General features: G+C 40.6%; 1 protein-coding gene across 1 annotated transcript; it reads left to right on the top strand.

Moving 5' to 3' along the window:
* Nucleotides 1–8,112: 8,112 nt before the first annotated feature.
* LOC133535722 (odorant receptor 131-2-like) lies at nucleotides 8,113–9,134 on the top strand. Its single transcript, XM_061875657.1, has 2 exons — nucleotides 8,113–8,268; nucleotides 8,358–9,134. The coding sequence occupies exons 1-2, from the start codon at nucleotides 8,113–8,115 to the stop codon at nucleotides 9,132–9,134; spliced, it is 933 nt and encodes a 310-aa protein (XP_061731641.1).
* Nucleotides 9,135–16,503: the final 7,369 nt, after the last annotated feature.

Genomic DNA, 16,503 nt, shown 5'->3' with positions numbered 1-16,503 from the left:
ATACAAGGAACCTGTCAAAATTTTGTCAAAAATATCAAGTACATACTGTATATACATGTATACATACATATACATACACACAGTATATTTGTGTATATATATATATATATATATATATATATATATATATATATATATATATATATATATATATATATATATTAAAAAAAGGGCCAATTTAGTGTTGCCAATCAACCTATCCCCAGGTGCATGTCTTTGGAAGTGAGAGGAATCCGGAGTACCAGGAGGGAACCCACCCAGTCACGGGAAAGACATGCAAACTCCACACAGAAAGATCCCAAGCCCGGGATTGAACCCAGAACTACACAGGACCTTCGTATTGTGAGGCAACCTTTGTCTTATGTTCCTGGGATTTGTGGTTATAAAAGTGTCCTATCTTTTGAACATAAAATAGGCCCAGGCAGTTAAGACAAAGCAATACAACGTAAGGCATGTAAGAAGCACTTAGACTAAAATGGTTGTTGGACAAGAAATTACTATAATATTTATTTTGCCACGAGTTAAGTCATGTTTAGTATAGAGAAGTACAAACGCTGTTTCCATATGAGTTGGGAAATTGTGTTAGATGTAAATATGAACGGAATACAATGATTTGCAAATCCTTTTCGACCCATATTCAATACAAAGACAAGATATTTGATGTTCAAACTCATAAACTTATTTTTTTTTTGCAAATAATAATTAACTTAGAATTCCATGGCTGCAACACGTGCCAAAGTAGTTGGGAAAGGACTTTTCTTTCAACAACACTCAATAAACGTTTGGGAACTGAGGAAACCAATTGTTGAAGCTTTGAAAGTGGAATTCTTCGCCATTCTTGTTTTATGTAGAGCTTCAGTCGTTCAACAGTCCGGGTTCTCCGCTGTCGTATGTTACGCTTCATAATGCGCCACACATTTTCGATGGGAGACAGGTCTGGACTGCAGGCGGGCCAGGAAAGCACCCGCACTCTTTTTTTTGCAAAGCCAGGCTGTTGTAACACTTGTCTTGCTGAAATAAGCAGGGGCGTCCATGATAATGTTGCTTGGATGACAACATATGTTATCCAAAACCTGTATGGACCTTTCAGCATTAATGGTGCCTTCACAGAGGTGTAAGTTACCCATGCCTTGGGCACTAATACACCCCCATACCATCACAGATGCTGGCTTTTGAACTTTGCGCCTATAACAATCCGAATGGTTATTTTCCTCTTTGTTCTGGAGGACACCACATCCTCTGTTTCCAAATATAACTTGAAATGTGGACTCGTCAGACCACAGAACACCTTTCCACTTTGCATCAGTTCATTTTAGGTGAGCTCAGGCCCAGGCTAGCCGGCGGCGTTTCAGGATATTGTTGATAAATGGGTTTTGCTTTGCATAGTAGAGTTTTAACTTGCACTTAGAGATGTAGCGACCAACTATAGTTACTGACAGTGGTTTTATGAAGTGTTCCTGAGCCCGTGTGGTGATATCCTTTACACACTGATGTCGGTTTTTGATGCCGTACCGCCCGAAGGATCAAAAGTCCGTAATATCATCGCTTACGTGCGGTGATTTCTCCAGATTCTCTGAACTTTTTGATGATTTTAGGACCGTAGATGGTAAAATCCCTAAATTCCTTGCAATAGCTCGTTGAGAAATGTTGTTCTAAAACTGTTCGACAATTTGCTTACAAAGTGGTGACCCTCACCCCATCCTTGTTTGTGAATTACTTAGCATTTCGTGGAAGCTGCTTTTATACCCAGTCATAGCACCCAGCTGTTCCCAATTAGCCTGCACACCTGTGGGATGTTTCATGTAAGTGTTTGATGAGCATTCCTCAACTTTATCAGTATATATTGCCACCTTTCCCAACTTCTTTGTCACGTGTTGCTGGCATCAAATTCTAAAATTAATGATTATTTGCACAAAAAAAAAAATGTTTATCAGTTAGAACATCAAATATGTTGTCTTTGTAGCATATTCAACTGAATATGGGTTGAAAATGATTTGCAAATCATAGTATTCCGTTTATATTTACATCTAACACAATTTCCCAACTCATATGGAAACGGGGTTTGTACACGTGACTTTTTATTGGACTACGTGTATAACCCAGCTGGTTCGACTTCTGTGGCTTTTTGCAGCATTCCGCACAAGGACTCGAATCGTGGTTGTTTGTAATGAGAGGCGAGTGTGCTGACCACTGGACTAAAACGCAGAGCTGGTAGCCCAGCACTATTCTTCAAGTTGCCGGTGAGTGAGGTGTACCCACGTATCTGCCTGGCCACCGTTACAATCACCCCCTAAACCTTACGCTCATACAGGTCACAACACCATGAAAGCAGCGCTGCATTGTGTTCTGAGCTTCCCTTACTGCGAAATCACCTCAACCGATTGAGAGGTAAGTGTGCTAGACTCTAGGCTAACAGCCCAAGCTGGCAGCCCAGCAGCCAGCACTATTCTTGAAGTTGTCGGGGAGTGAGGTTTACAAACATACATCGCACTAGCTGGCCCCCGTTACCCATGTTCAGTTTAAAAAACAACAACAATGATGTATGGGGGCGGTATAGTTCGGTTGGTAGAGTGGTCGTGCCAGCAACTTGAAGGTTCCTGGTTAGATCCCCGCTTCTGCCATTTGAGTCACTGCCTGTTGTGTCCTTGGGCAAGACACTTTACCCACCTGCTCCCAGTGCCACCCACACTGGTTTAAATGTAACGTAGATACTGGGTTTCACTATGTAAAATCGCTTTGAGTCACTAGAGAAAAGAGCTATATAGATATAAGTCACTTCATGTTCTGAGTCAAAGTCCTGTGGTTTTGTTGCACTGTTAAGAGGATGACTAGAGGTTAATTTGTTTCTTTACTATGAAATATTTTTTCTTTACACTGAAATTATGTACAGTAACTATTTTTTTGCGTTTGAATTTTGTGAACAGAAGTTTTTTGCATCAATTTCACAAAAATAAAAAAAATGTTAGCAAAATGCGTGTTTCAAAATTTAGTGTTTAAAATTTAAGGTTTAATAATTCAGTGTTTAAAAATTCAGTGTAAACAAAATAATTCCATGTAAACATTTCAGAGCTGAAACATTCAGTGTCGCAAAATTTGCTGCTTCATAAAACAAGACTGCATCCATCCATCCATTTTCTACTGCTTGTCCCGCTCTGGGTTGACTCAGTTCTGGTAAACTAAGACAGAAGCAATCCATCCTGTCTCAGAAGCAGCCAATCAGGTCTCAAGTTTGAAGTCACGTGACACGGGTCTTGCAAAACAGCATAAAAAACGCAGTTAGGACTACCTGGGCATAATACCACACAATTAACATTTCAATGCGACCCGCTGGATATTTTCATATTATAGAAGTAATTGCAATGAATCTGCACTTTTGAGTGACATACGGGTTACTACGGTGACCATAGGAAGTGCTGCTTCGTGCAGACGAGGCACAGGACAGTGTGGGCTGGGCAGCAACAAGCCGGAGACATCACAAACGCAAGTGTCAGATGGAGGCAGATTTTTATAGAAAAGTTCTGCAGAAAAGTGATATATACATTTTTTTTTTTTTTCCCTTTTTTCCTATATTTTTTGCTGTGCTTGTTGCATCTTTGTTGCTCTTGCTCGATAATAAAAGATGTCACTTAAGGAATGGTCTATGAAGTAACAGAGCAACGTTCATATATTTTGAATATTTAGTGTTTTATTGTTCATAGTTAATATTGTAAATCCCACATTCTGTATGTTCATGTACATTATGAGTGTTTTATTCAGAAAAAACCCGAAACAGACTATCCCTAAAACGGAATGACCCCAGATCCACCCAATTTTCCCCACACAGCTTGCTGTGTCACTCAAAAGTGCAGATTCTGACTATTGGAATCATTTCTATAGTTGGAAAATATCCAGCGGGCTGCATTGAAATGTTGATTATTTTGTATTATGCCCAGATCGCTCAGTTAACTGCTTTTTTTTATACTGTTTTGCAAGACCTGTCATGTGACTTCAAACTTCACTCCTCATTGGCTGGTTCTGAGACACGATCGATTGCTTTAGTATTAATTTACCGGGAGTGAGTCTTGCTTGTTAAAACAGCAAATTTTTTGACAATGAATTTTTTGACACTGAATTTTTAAACACACACATTCTGCTAACATTTTTTTTTTTTTTTATGAAATTGTCAGCATAATCTGATGTAAAAAAAAATTCACTTCACAAAATTTAAACACAAACAATTCAGTTACATACATTCAGTGTCAAAAAAATATTTCGTAATAAAGACACATTAATTAAAAGCTCCATAGATCACAAGGGCCAGCACATCGACACACTAAATTCTACAACCTATGCAAAACACCAGATCTGATTGTGTTTGGCTTTTTAAAAGTCAGATTTAACTCCTAGATTATGTAATTAAAAACCAGATATCACGAGTAAGTGTGCCACCAGAGGGACACTTCTGTGCCTCTGTGCCAGTCTTAATGCGCGGGGTACAACCCGGAATCAAATCCATTTAATAAATATATCGGCTACTACTGGAAATTAAAGGCCAACTGAAATGAGATTTTCTTATTTAAACGGGGGTAGCAGTTCCATTCTATGCGTCATACTTGATCATTTTGCGATATTGCCATATTTTTGCTGAAAGGATTTAGTAGAGAACATCGACGATAAAGTTCGCCACTTTTGGTCGCTAATAAAAAAGCCTTGCCTTTACCGGAAGTAGCAGACGATGTGCGCGTGACGTCACCGGTGTGAGGGCTCCTCACATCTTCACATTGTTTATAATCATAGCCTCAAGCAGCATGAGCTATTTGGACAGAGAAAGCGACGATTTCCCCATTAATTTGAGCGAGGATGAAAGATTTGTGGATAATGAAAGTTAGAGTGAAGCACAAAAAAAATAAAAAAATGAAAAATAAGAAAAAGCGACGGCTCCGGGCGGCAGCAGTGTGAGCCTTTCAGATGTAATTTGACACATTTACTAGGATAATTCTGGAAGATCCCTTATCTGCTTATTGTGTTAATAGTGTTTTAGTGAGATTGTAAAGTCATACCTCAAAGTCGGATGGCTGCAGTGAACGCCAGTGTCTTTGATGAAAGCCATGGAGGAGCCAAGCTCACAGCTGCCTTTGTTGACATCTACTGCAGGAGGAAATCCAGTAATCAACTGATGTCTCCGGTAAGAGCCGACTTAATATCACAATTTTCCCATCCAAAAACTTGCTGGTTGACGTAGAGAAACATGTTCGCTTGACCGCTCTGTGTTAAAGCTTCACAACAATCAAAGAAACACCGGCTGTGTCTCGATGCTAAAGGCAGCTGGAATCCACCGCTTTCCATCAACAAAATTCTTATTTATAGTCTCCATTATTAATTGAACAAATTGCAAATGATTCAGCAACACAGATGTCCAAATTACTGTGTAATTATGCGATGAAAAGAGACAACTTTTAGCCGTTAAGTGGTGCTGGGCTAATATGTCCCCTCCAACCACAAGCACGCGTCAACAATATGCGTCATTCCGCGACATTTTTAACAAGAAACTCCGCGGTAAATTTAAAATTGTTAATTAGTAAACTCAACCGGCCGTATTGGCATGTGTTGCAATGTTAAAAGGGAACATTATCACAATTTTAAAAGGGTTAAAAACAATAAAAATCAGTTCCCAGTGGCTTGTTAATAAATAAATGATAAATGGGTTGTACTTGTATAGCGCTTTTCCACCTTCAAGGTACTCAAAGCGCTTTGACACTACTTCCACATTTACCCATTCACACACACATTCACACACTGATGGAGGGAGCTGCCATGCAAGGCGCCAACCAGCACCCATCAGGAGCAAGGGGGAAGTGTCCTGCTCAGGACACAACGGACGTGACGAGGTTGGTACTAGGTGGGATTTGAACCAGGGCCCCTCGGGTTGCGCACGGCCACTCTCCCACTGCGCCACGCCGTCCCAGCTATTCCCAGCTATTGTTGTATTTTTTGAAATTTTTTTCAAAATTTTCCCGGTCCAGGAATATCCCTAAATAAAGCTTTAAAGTGCCTTATTTTCGCTATCTTTGAAACCACTATCCATTTTCCTGTGACGTCATACAGTGCTGCCAATGTAAACAAACAATGGGAATACCACAGCAAGATATAGCGACATTAGCTCGGATTCAGACTCGGATTTCAGCGGCTTAAGCGATTCAACAGATTACGCATGTATTGAAACTGATGGTTGGAGTATGAAAGTATTGAAGAAGAAACTGAAGCTATTGCGCGAATAGCTATTGACGCTATTCATAGCCATAGCATGGCCGAATAGCTGCGTTAGCATCGCCGGTAAAACGTGCGCACCAAACGACCAGGACTTTCGCATTTTGTGATAATGGAGCAACTTAAATCAGTCGATTGGAAAGTGTTTTTTTCGCATTAAATGTGGGTGGAAGGAAACGTAACATAGTTGCAAATGCATCTGCAGGTTATCCATTCATCTCTGTGCCATGTCTGCTTTAGCACCGCGGGTAAATAGCATGTTAGCATCGATTAGCTGGCAGTCACGCCGCGACCAAATATGTCTGATTAGCACATAAGTCAACATCAACAAAACTCACCTTTGTGATTTCATTGACTTTATCATTGCAAATGCATCTGCAGGTTATCCATACATCTCTGTGCCATGTCTATCATCGCCGGTAAATAGCATGTTAGCATTGATGAGCGTAGCATTTTAGCATTGATTAGCATAGCATGTTAGCATCGATTAGCTGGCAGTCATGGCGCAACCAAATATGTCTGATTAGCACATAAGTCAACAACAAAACTCACCTTTGTGATTTCGTATCGTTGCAAATGCATCTGCAGGTTATCCATACGTGTCTGTGTCATGTCTGTCATTGCCGGTCAAATGTGAAGACACTACAGTACATTCAATGGGGGTCTGGCGGCAGACACTTTCGCATCTTCGGTGCAACTTGAATCCCTCCGTTAGTGTTGTTACACCCTCCGACAACACACCGACGAAGCATGATGTCTCCAAGGTTAAAAAAAATAGTCGAAAAAACGGAAAATAACAGAGCTGAGACCCGTGTATGTAATGTGTAGAAAATGAAAATGGCGGCTGTATTACCTCGGTGACGTCACGTTCTGACGTCATCGCCACCAGAGCAATAAACAGAAAGGCGTTTAATTTGCCAAAATTCACCCATTTAGAGTTCGGAAATCGGTCAAAAAAATATATGGTCTTTTTTCTGCACCATCAAGGTATATATTGACGCTTACATAGGTCTGGTGATAATGTTCCCCTTTAAGATTTCATCATTGATGTATAAACTATCAGACTGCGTGGTCGGTAGTAGCGGGTTTCAGTAGGCCTTTAAGTTGCTTCACAAATGAAAAGAACAGAACAATTTGAAGTGCATTGATGGGAGATGCCAATATTACAGCGAAAATCAGGTACAAGTACTGGGCTGTGATCTTTAACGAGCGAATTGTGAGGAGCAGCAAAGATGCCTTGTTTTGGTGTAACGTCATAGGTCAACCGGAAAAGCAAAACATTTATACGTGAGAAAAGAAAATAGGTACCCCCCCAGTTGCATTAGAACAACTATTTGAGAAATTAAAAATTTTATTCCATTAATGCAGTGGTTCTTAACCTGGGTTCGATCGAACCCTAGGGGTTCGGCGAGTCAGCCTCAGGGGTTCGACGGAGCCTCTGCCAGGTGAAGACACACCCGACTCATCGTATGAATAAAAACTTCTCCCTATCGGCTTTATGGATACGGCATGAGCAGAAGTCCGACTGATTTGGATGTGTAATTTGTTGTGAGTTCATGCACTGTTTTGGTTTTGTTATTTGAACAAGGTAATGTTGATGCACCGTTCATTTTGTGCATCAGTAAAAAAACATAAATTTGTCTTGAATTTCAAAAAAAACAAAAACATTTCATTTTTCACTGAGGAAGAGTTCGGTGAAGGCGCATATGAAACTGGCGGGGTTCGGTATCTCAAACAATGTTAAGAACCACTGCCTTAATGCATGGAAACATAGTCATCTGTTTAATTTTGCTATTCCAAAGTCCAACAAGGATCCTCTGACATTAATTACACACCACGGTCTTGTCATCACTAGTGTTCGCCAACATGACCACGCAGTTGATTCTGCACAATGTGACCGTGGTTGTGGACTACCGAGACCCGTTTATCAAAAAGGTCTTCAAAAATGTTCTAGTGTTTGTCCTGGGCATGTTCATCAACTACATCAACATCATCTTCATGCACACCTTCTGTAAACACCAGGTAAGACATGGTGGCACACGGCAAGACTTGGTCAGGAACTTTGAAAAGAACATACAACAAACTGTGACACAGTTCTCCTTTGCGGTCAGATGTTCTACACCAACCCTCGCTACATCCTCTTCTTCCACCTGGTGCTGAACAACGCGATCCAAGTGAACTTGTCCCTGGTGCTCTTCTTTGTCAGCTACATCGTCTACACAATCAACAGGGCCGTGTGTGCCACTTTGATCCTGCTGGTGCTCTTCAGTACAGAAAACATGCCGCTCAATCTGGCGTGCATGGCGGCCGAGTGCTACATCGCCGTGTGCCTACCGCTGCAGCATGCCCGCCTCTGCACCGTCAACAGAACTCGCATCACTATCGTTCTGATCTGGACCACCAGCTTGATCTCGGTTCTGCCCGACCTTTTCATAACCTTAGCCACCGAGCCGCTCGACTTCTTCTCTTCTAGAGTGTTCTGTTTAAAAGAAACTGCCTTCCCTAATCCGCTCCTTTCCTTAAAGCAGGACAGCACCTACGTCGTGTACCTGATCCTGGTCTGGTGCGTTATCTTTTACACATACTTTATGATTTTCTGCACCGCCCAAAAGGCCAGCAAGGATGGCAAGAAGGCCCGAATGACCATCCTGCTGCACAGCGTCCAGGTCCTCCTATGCATGACCACGTATGCCGCGCCAATGGTCAAAACCGCTTTAAAGAAATTGTTCCCTAAGAACCTCAGCGACTCTCTCTTCGCTTGCTACATCATCATCCAGATTCTGCCTCGCGCCATCAATCCTGTCATCTATGGTATTCGAGACAAATGTTTGAGTAAGTACTTCATGCACGAAGTGAGCTGCAAGAGCGTTGAGCGCCCGAACCTTTGACTCATCATGTTCATTGGCTCATTTCCTCTTTTTTAGTCAAGTCCACTACAACCCATTTAGGAGAAAGGTCTAAATGGCCAAATCCTAGCTTACTTACTCACTGTAAAACACAGAATACATTGATAGTTTAAGAGTGAAAAAGTAATACCTTAATAGAAAACAACATTTACTACTTACGGTAAGGTGAACCTTGTTGCCGACGCCCATGTCAATAATGTATATTAGTGAAGGGATTCTTAACCTTTTCGACCTTGAGGCCCAACCTTTCCACTAAAGAGGGGCCCAGGCCCACTCAAATATTAACAGTGATATCGTAATCATGCTCTTGATTTTTACCGTGTTCAGTAATTATATCTAACCTTCTTTTAGTTTACAAACCTGTCAAATAATATAAAACTATCGCCATGTGTAAATGGACAACATTTATTTAATCTGATCATCATTCGGATTAGATTGTTCCTGCGTATATGGACCGTGAAAAAAATGATCTGTTTATGACGTTCGTTTCATGCATCACACCTTAATTCAGAATACTTTACTTTGAAATGCGCAGAACCTAACATAAACGGAAAGTTGTTTTATTATTTGTGCTATAGCGCCATCTTTTGGAGGAGTCCGCTCACTGTAGGTGCTGAATAAGCAGTAAACACTAAACAAACATGACTTTTTGCATTTATGCTTGTTCAATGTTATCACAGTATTTATTTATTATTTTCCCCCTTCTGGTAACTACTTTTGTTTTACCTCCTTTTTTTAAATGGAGCTTTTCTCTGCTTTTTATGTTGTGATTATATACAGGCTGCAGCGGGTCTTTATGTTACGACATTCTGTGTATGTGTTTGGTGCTAGCAGTTAGCACTTCAATTAGCTGTAAAGCTGTGAATAAAACAGCACATTAAGCTCTTTTATTGTTACGACACAACACTCCAGACCATACTTTTGTTTTTGCTAGTCTCATTTTAAGGCAACCAACTCAACAATATATAATGCTACGTCTGTACATGTTGAACTGGGGGAGACAGCAGCAGGACAATTGCTTCATCCCGAGACAACTACATTTAGTCCCGCTGAAGAAACAAGTCCATGTCAGAAAACCAACGCATTTAGCTGAACAGCACCAATTTTGTCAAGCGGTGTGGTCAAAAATTCAACCAGAAGCTTGTGGATGTCTACCAAAAGCGCCTTATTGCAGTAAAACTTGCCAAGGGACACGGAACCAAATATTAACATTGCTGTATGTATACTTTTGACCCAGCAGATTTGGTCACATTTTCAGTAGACCCATAATAAATTCATAAAATAAATAAACTTCTTGAATTTATTTTGTGACTAACAATTGTGTGCTCTACTCACTCTATCAAAAAAATAACAAGAGTTTTAGAAATTATTGGAAACTCAAGACAGCCATGACATTATGTTGTTTACAAGTTATGCAAACTTTTGATTGCAACTGTATATATATATATATATATATATATATATCCATTTTCTACCGCTTATTCCCTTGTGGGGTCGCGGGGGCCGCTGGCGCCTATCTCAGCTTCAATCGGGCGGAAGGCGGGGTAAACCCTGGACAAGTCGCCACCTCATCGCAGGGCCAACACAGATAGACAGACAACATTCACACTCACATTCACACACTAGGGCCAATTTAGTGTTGCCAATCAACCTATCCCCAGGTGCATGTCTTTGGAGGTGGGAGGAAGCCGGAGTACCCGGAGGGAACCCACGCATTCACGGGGAGAACATGCAAACTCCACACAGAAAGATCCCGAGCCTGGATTTGAACCCAGGACTGCAGGACCTTCGTATTGTGAGGCAGACGCACTAACCCCTCTGCCACCGTGAAGCCCAATATATATATATATATATATATATATATATATATATATATATATATATATATATATATATATATATCAGCACAAGTGCAATGATGTCACGTTATCGATAGGAAAATGCATTTTTAGACAATATAATATGCCTGAGCGACTATGAGACACAGAGCGTAACAAACGGTGGAAAATGCAAGGACAGATTTTAAAAAAAATTATAATAATTAATCCGGTCCGCGGGTTGTAGTTTGGGGACCCATGCACTAGACAGAACATCTTACCTATACTTGTAAATTAAGTCCATTCCCCTTTCCTTCTGGACGAAGATCTCTATGACTTTGTTGTAAAAGTATTACTTTTTCTCTTTTTCTTTGAGTTTTAAAAGTCTGTCTTTCTCAATTGAGATAATTGCCACCAAATGCAAGCTCCTGTTTCCCCAAAAAGTAAGTGGCGTGTATCAGGTATCCAAATTTCTCACGACATTCCTTTACTTTGGCATTGTGGATGCTGATATTGAGTCTACGTTGTTCATTTAGAGACAGATCAATACGTGATATTCCAACATTTTTAAAGAAATCTGACCTTGAATGTGGGCAGATGAGCTTTCATGTTTTTCAAAGCTTTTTGGCAGGTTTTTCAGATCCATCCCATCCCATCCATTTCCTACCGCTTGTCCCTCTTGGGGATGCTGGAGCCTATCTCAGCTGCATTCGGGTGGAAGGCTGCTACACCCCGGAGAAGTCGCCACCTCAGAATACACCATTTGGGTCCAAACACGGTCACTCGTTGAGAAAAAAAGGCAGGGAAAGCAATAAAGACGTTTTTTGTTGCACAGCCACAAAGCCATTCTTTTCCAGTATACCAATCCTTCTGTCCTCGGAGTACACATGTTTGAATCAAATCTGGCAGCTCAGGCGTTGGTCTCCCAGTATTAATGACTTCCTGCTTTGATTGAAAGTCCAGTCTTGAAAAAATCCTTATTTAAGAAAATCAAATCCTCCATTTTAGGAATAAAAAGCATCACAGGGTCGCAGTTGTTGTCTGTTGTTTTCTTCTTCTACTTCTCAGGGGTTAACCGGTGATGGCAGTTCATTAACTTTTGATATACCGTCCCCTACTTTGAGGCAGAGGTACTTGCTGCCTCATGGCCTGCCTTTTCCCGGTGGCGACAAGCACGCGCCCCCTCGCACGCACACGCTCATGTCCGCCCCCCCCCCCCGTAGTTGACTTATTATGTAAATGTTATATTTTTGTCAACATGTGATAGCAGGCACCCTGCCATTCAAAACTAGGCTGCTACATTACTAATGATTAATGCAACTATTGCTGAAAAATAGTACAATTGCAATAGGAGAGACTATTCATCCCTGAAATCTATGGCGTTCATGTTAGTTCATGTGAAATAACAGACAGACAGGGCTTTGCTGCCCCTAACACACGCACACACACAGCAAAATGAGCTAACGTAACGCTAAAAGCTAATTAGCCTTCACATCACCTCAAGCCAGAACCGAGAGCGAGCTGAACTGCAGTTTAAGTTTCTAGAATGTCAACGGGCTCATAGTGGTGTTTGTAATAGTTGTGACTGGAAAGTGTTTTTTATAATTTGGGGAGTGTACGATGTCCGCTGCTAAACACATGTCTGATCGACAATGAAGCATTTACAACATGCGTTCTCAATACGCACTGCTGATTGGCTGTTACATCGCTCTGAATACGCACTGCTGATTGGCTTTGTATGTAACCAATCAGATGGTTGTGTGGGCGGGACAATGCTGGGTGCTCACTGCTCAGACAGGCAGAAAGCAGAGCAGCTTGTTAAGACTTTAGGATAAAAACTCGTTCGATACACCCTCGTACCGAACCAAAACCCCCGTACCGAAACGGTTCAATACAAATACACGTACCGTTACACCCCTAATATATACATATATATATATATGTGACGGTCCACAACTGTATGTGGCAAAATGCAGCACCACACTGCTGTCGCTTCAACATATCACTGGCACTAGGTGGATTATGAATTTCTTTTATTACAGTGTCCTGCAAAACAGTGCAAATTGTAAGACTGTGAGTCCACTTGGGTCACGGGATTCTCAGTTTGCAGGTGTCACAGTTGTGATGTTTGACAAAATAAAATACAGTTTCATTGTACAAACAACATGTTACATTTGGGTGTGATCGTATAGTGTCTAGACCAAATCTTCATACTAATTTTCATATTCATTTTTTCATTGGTTTCACATGTACTGACATTGGTGTACTCAGATTAACAATAAGCCTTTTTTTTATATGCAAAATATACAGTAAATTTACAGAAACTACATTTTACAGGATGTCCCTAAACACACTTAGCATCCAAAATGGCTGCTTCAAACCATGCGGTTGATAAACCAGGCTGCGGCCTAGCCAAGCTACCAGTAGCATCATAATAATAGGTGAGGACAACTATGTAAACAACCAAACAATCAAAATGGCATGAAAAATAATTTTACCTGCAAAACAGTGCAAATTGTAAGACTGTGAGTCCACTTGGGTCACGGGATTCTCTAAATAACACATCAACCAATCACCAATTAGTTTACACAGTAAAAGTGTGTTATTGTCTTCAAAATATCACTCTAGGATACAGTTTTGGTCAATACCAATTAGCGAACCTTTTTAAGTGTACGTTACAAAGTACTAATCAAAATATAAACAGTCAATATTCACTAATTAGTAATCAATCCTGGACAATACAAAAACGTGTCTCACCAGTTTGGAGGCGTCACAGTTCTGAGCACTTCCCACAGGTAACACCGTACATACTACTTCTCGCCAGCGACAGGCGCTGTTGCAACACTTCATTCATAATTTAATCAAGTATAATGAACATCTATATATCTACACCGTTACATATATATATATATATATATATATATATATATACATACATATATATATATACATATATACATAAATATATATACATATATATATATATATATATATATATATATATATATATATATATATATATATATATATATATATATATATATATACACATATACACACATACATATATACATACTTGGCAGCACGTTGGGAGAGGGGTTAGTGCATCTGCCTCACAATACGAAGGTCCTGAGTAGTCCTGAGTTCAATCCCGAGCTCAGGATATTTCTGTGTGGAGTTTGCATGTTCTCCTCCAGACTGCGTGGGTTCCATCCGGTTACTCCGGCTTCCTCCCACCTCCAAAAACATGGGGATAAGTTGATTGGCAACACTAAATGGTCCCGAATGTGTGAATGTGAGTGAGAATTTTGTCCGTCTATCTGTGTTGGCCCTGCTCGAATGCAGCTGAGATAGGCTCCAGCGACCTCCCGCGACCCCAAAAGGGACAAGCAGTAGGAAATGGATGGATGGATGTATACATACATACATACACCTGAATAGAAAACACTATATACCACCGCTCTAGGGATCACTAATAAGCCGGAGTTCTTCCGGCCGGGACATATGGTGCAATACAATCAGTAAGATAGGATGGAGCTAGACTGTTTAGTATTTTATATGTAATTAGTAAAACCTCAAAGTCTTAAGTGTACATTAAGCCAGTGCAGGTGAGCCAGTACAGGTGTAATATGATCAAACTTTCTTGTTCTTGTCAAAAATCTAGCAGACACATTTTGTACCAACTGTAATCTTTTAATGCTAGACATAGGGAGACCCAAAAAAAATATGCTACAGTAATCGAGATGCGATGTAACGAATGCTTTAATAATGATCTCTGTGTCGGTGGTAGACAAAATGGGACATGTTTTTAGCGATATTACAGAAATGAAAGAAGGCTGTTTTAGTAACACTCTTAATATGTGACTCAAATGAGAGAGTTGGGTAAAAGACAATACCCAGATTCTTTACAGAGTTACTTTGTGTAATGGTTCGGTTGTCAAATGTTAAGGTGGTATTATTATATAGGTGCCGGTGTCTAGCAGGACCGATAATCAGCATTTCCGTTTTCTTAGCGTTACAAAAAGTTGCTGGATTAATTTCATTAATCCAGCAACCTGGACATGCCTCCAGGTGACTACAATCCGGTGTGTTGGTCAGCTTTAGGGGCATGTAGAGATGGGTGTCATCAGCATAACCGTGAAAGCTAACACCATATTTGAGTACGATGTCACCTAGCGGCAGCATATAGATGCTGAAGAGGGCAGGGCCAAGAACTGAACCCTGTGGAACTCCACATGTTACCTTAACATACTCCGAGGTCACATTGTTATGGGAGACACACTGCCTCCTGTCAGTAAGATAAGAGTTAAACCAAGAAAAGGCTAAGTCTGACAAACCAATGCATGTTTTAATACGTTGTAATAAAATTTTATGATCGACGATATGGAAAGCAGCGCTGAAATCAAGTTGCACAGAATGGATGACACATTAGCATCCATAGTTAGCATCAGATCAGGGGTTCCCAACCACCAGTCCGGGGACTGGTACTGGTCCGTGACACATTTGCTACCGGGCCGCACAGAAACACAGCACATTAAATAATTTATAAACGGCTGCATTTTCTCCGACTTAACTTTTGCCTGTCCCACTAGACACACCAATAAGCTTGTTTGTGGATAAACCATAAAACTCTTCATTGGAAATCGCCATTTGTTATATTTGTTATAACTTTGTAACGGATTGTAGACAAAGGCCGATTTCCATCTGCAGTTCCCAGCAGGTTGATGGCATATACTACCATCAACCTGCTGGGGATCTCATTGCAGGGAAACAAACCTTGAGCCCCCACTAATTCAGTGTTATAGTGAGTTCTATCTTTCAAGCCTTTATTTTTGTTTTATACATGTGCCACATGTGGAAAGCCGGTCTGTGAAAATAATGCCTATATTAAACTGGTCCGTGGTGCAAAAAAGGTTGGGGACCCCTGCATTAGATTATTAGTCACTTTTGCGAGGGCTGTGTCAGTAAAGTGATCTGCCCTAAAACCAGACTGCAAGGGTTCACAGAGATTGCAGGATGCTAAGTGTTCAAGCACGTTTCTAGACGTACTAAACAAAGAGATAAAACTGCTCCCACAGTACATTTTAGCCTTGATAAATTACATTGTGTGTGGTAAATGATTGTATTTGCATTTTCTCCTCTCAATATAGTGGGCATTCTGATGATCCCACATATCCTGCATATCCATGAAGACAAACAGGAAAGAGACACAATCCTCTGTGCACAGGTTTAGTAGATCAGCTTTGTGATATCATGTTTGCACATGCTTTAGTATACGCAAACCTTCCGTAGATCAGATTGTTTTTGTAACACATTTTATCGTAACTGAGCTTTTACTTTTTGTCATTTTGCACTTAACACCAAGAAGCTTTACTTGATTACGTTTTTAGTAGCAAATGTATGAGTCAGTTAAATTTTCCTCTGATTAGCTGCTTGTTCTTCTGTTGGTTGGTTCTTCAGAAATGATAATAATGATCCGCCCGCCCATGACACTCAGAGCTGCGTCTCATGACCTATGACATCATCACATGGCA

Source organism: Nerophis ophidion, linkage group LG16 (genome assembly GCF_033978795.1).
Source record: "Nerophis ophidion isolate RoL-2023_Sa linkage group LG16, RoL_Noph_v1.0, whole genome shotgun sequence".
NCBI lineage: Eukaryota > Metazoa > Chordata > Actinopteri > Syngnathiformes > Syngnathidae > Nerophis > Nerophis ophidion.
Note: the sequence above shows the minus strand (reverse complement) of the source record. Positions and strands in the feature narration are given on the sequence as shown.